The 1,897-nt window shown below is 37.2% G+C and overlaps 1 protein-coding gene across 1 annotated transcript in view; it reads left to right on the top strand.

Moving 5' to 3' along the window:
* Window positions 1–1,856, top strand: part of LOC106945279 (poly [ADP-ribose] polymerase 12) — a 25,642-nt gene extending 23,786 nt beyond the window's left edge. The window contains exon 13 of the mRNA XM_015028842.1: window positions 1,637–1,856. Coding sequence (XP_014884328.1) covers window positions 1,637–1,703 — 67 coding nt within the window. The 3' untranslated portion in view covers window positions 1,704–1,856. The remainder of the gene's footprint in view (window positions 1–1,636) is intronic.
* The last annotated feature ends 41 nt before the right edge of the window (window positions 1,857–1,897 follow it).

Genomic DNA, 1,897 nt, shown 5'->3' with positions numbered 1-1,897 from the left:
ATAAATATTACAGGATGTTGCTCTGATATTTTGTACACCTCACCTGCAAAAGCAAATATAATTGGAATAAACATTTAGTTACTATAAAAAAAAACAACTACTATATGGAATTAAATTAATAATTGTCATAATAAGCTAATACTTATCTTGTTAAATGCAGCCATATATTGACACAGATCCTCTAAAATGAACTAATCACTTTACATTTCTCAAAACATTCTTCACTGCTGTGTGTCATAATAGTGTTTTAAAATTAAACGTTCTGACACTCACCCCAAAATGAGAAGCTGAAAGTATTTCCTGTTTCAGAATTTGATGTTTTTTCTTATTTTTCACTGTTTGCGCTCTGCCGACTTGTACTCACTTTTGCCTTGGCGAATGACATTTATTTTCAGAATAATTCAGTTATCTAATATTTCTCCTCCATCCACTGGTCCTGGTGACTGCCACTAAAACTTTCCTGTTTCTGTGTATTGTAGAGAGTTGCCATCCCGCGCACTTCAGATGAATTTCAAAAGATTGAAGCACGTTTTCATTCGACCTTGAGAGACTTCAATATTGTCAAGATAGAGAGGATTCAGAACAAGGCGCTCTGGGAAGTCTTTCAGCTGTACGTATGCTACAGACAAAGTTAAAAACTTGGATGGTTTTTTTATTCAGTTTCAGGCTTTGGTCACTTTTTGCCAGTTTTCTTTTTTAAATGTTTTTTTAAAAACTAGTCATACTTTTAATAAATATCCTCTAGTAACTACCTCATGTCAACATTTAGCATTATTATTTAGTTTCCCTTTCAGATGAAACTTGGTGACATGTTAGATCTGTAAACATGTTTTTAAAGGACATTCCTTTGCAACATTTCTACCTAAAGGCAAAAGACTCAGATGAAGAACAACAACAGAGGACGTGAGGTGGAAGAAAAGCAACTTTTTCATGGGACTGACTCGAAACACATCAACGCCATTTGTCTCAACAACTTTGACTGGAGGATCTGTGGAGTTAATGGAACAGCTTATGGCAAAGGTGGGTTAAAGATGATGGTTCAGTCAGGGTTTCCCCAGTGTATGAGGAGCCGTTTCTTTCAAAATTTACCGTACTAACACTTGTAACAAACAATGTACGGTAAAAGATACTTCAGCGTTTTTCAATACACTTAACTTTTTATAGTGTCTCTGAATTTTTATATCAGTTGAAGGATGGCATGGTACCATGGGACTGGAGAAGAGAAGATGCCATTCAAATGAACATACTAAAAAATCTCCATAACTAAAAAAGACCTGCCTTTCTTACTGCCGTAAAGCTCAACGTGTGTTTTGTCTTTCCCGGTTATTTTTCCATTTCCAATCACAGGAAGCTACTTTGCTCGGGATGCTAAATACTCCCACAGCTACACTGGTGACTCTGATGTCAAAACCATGTTTGTGTCTCGAGTCCTGGTGGGGAGCTACACAAGAGGGGACTCCAGCTACGTCCGACCTCCGTCCAAAGACGGTGGAGACATAAACTTCTACGACAGCTGTGTCAACGACATCGCAAATCCTTCCATTTTTGTTGTCTTTGAGAAGCACCAGATTTATCCTGAGTACCTGCTGACGTACAAGACCACACACCCAGTAGTTGACAGACTTAGTAGTGCACCAGTGTATCAAGGCAGCGCAGCGTCGAATCAAGCCAGCTCTTCAAACAATTCCTGTGTCATAGCCTAAGTAAGAGGTGGGTGTAAACAGTGGAGGACGTTTAGTGGATTTTTTTCAAAAATCATCTAAAACAAAAATATGTCTAAAGAAGGTAATGATGTCTTTTGTTAAACTCGAAGAAATATTCAGCACACGTGTCTAGAATATTAAAAATTATGGAAGGAAAAATAAAAATACAAGTGAAGACTAAAATGGACAATTAA

This window comes from Poecilia latipinna, unplaced genomic scaffold (genome assembly GCF_001443285.1).
Source record: "Poecilia latipinna isolate Pla-1442-1.1 unplaced genomic scaffold, P_latipinna-1.0 Scaffold137, whole genome shotgun sequence".
Taxonomy (NCBI): Eukaryota; Metazoa; Chordata; class Actinopteri; order Cyprinodontiformes; family Poeciliidae; genus Poecilia; species Poecilia latipinna.
The sequence above is the reverse complement of the archived record's forward strand: the minus strand, read 5'-3'. Positions and strand labels throughout refer to the sequence as shown.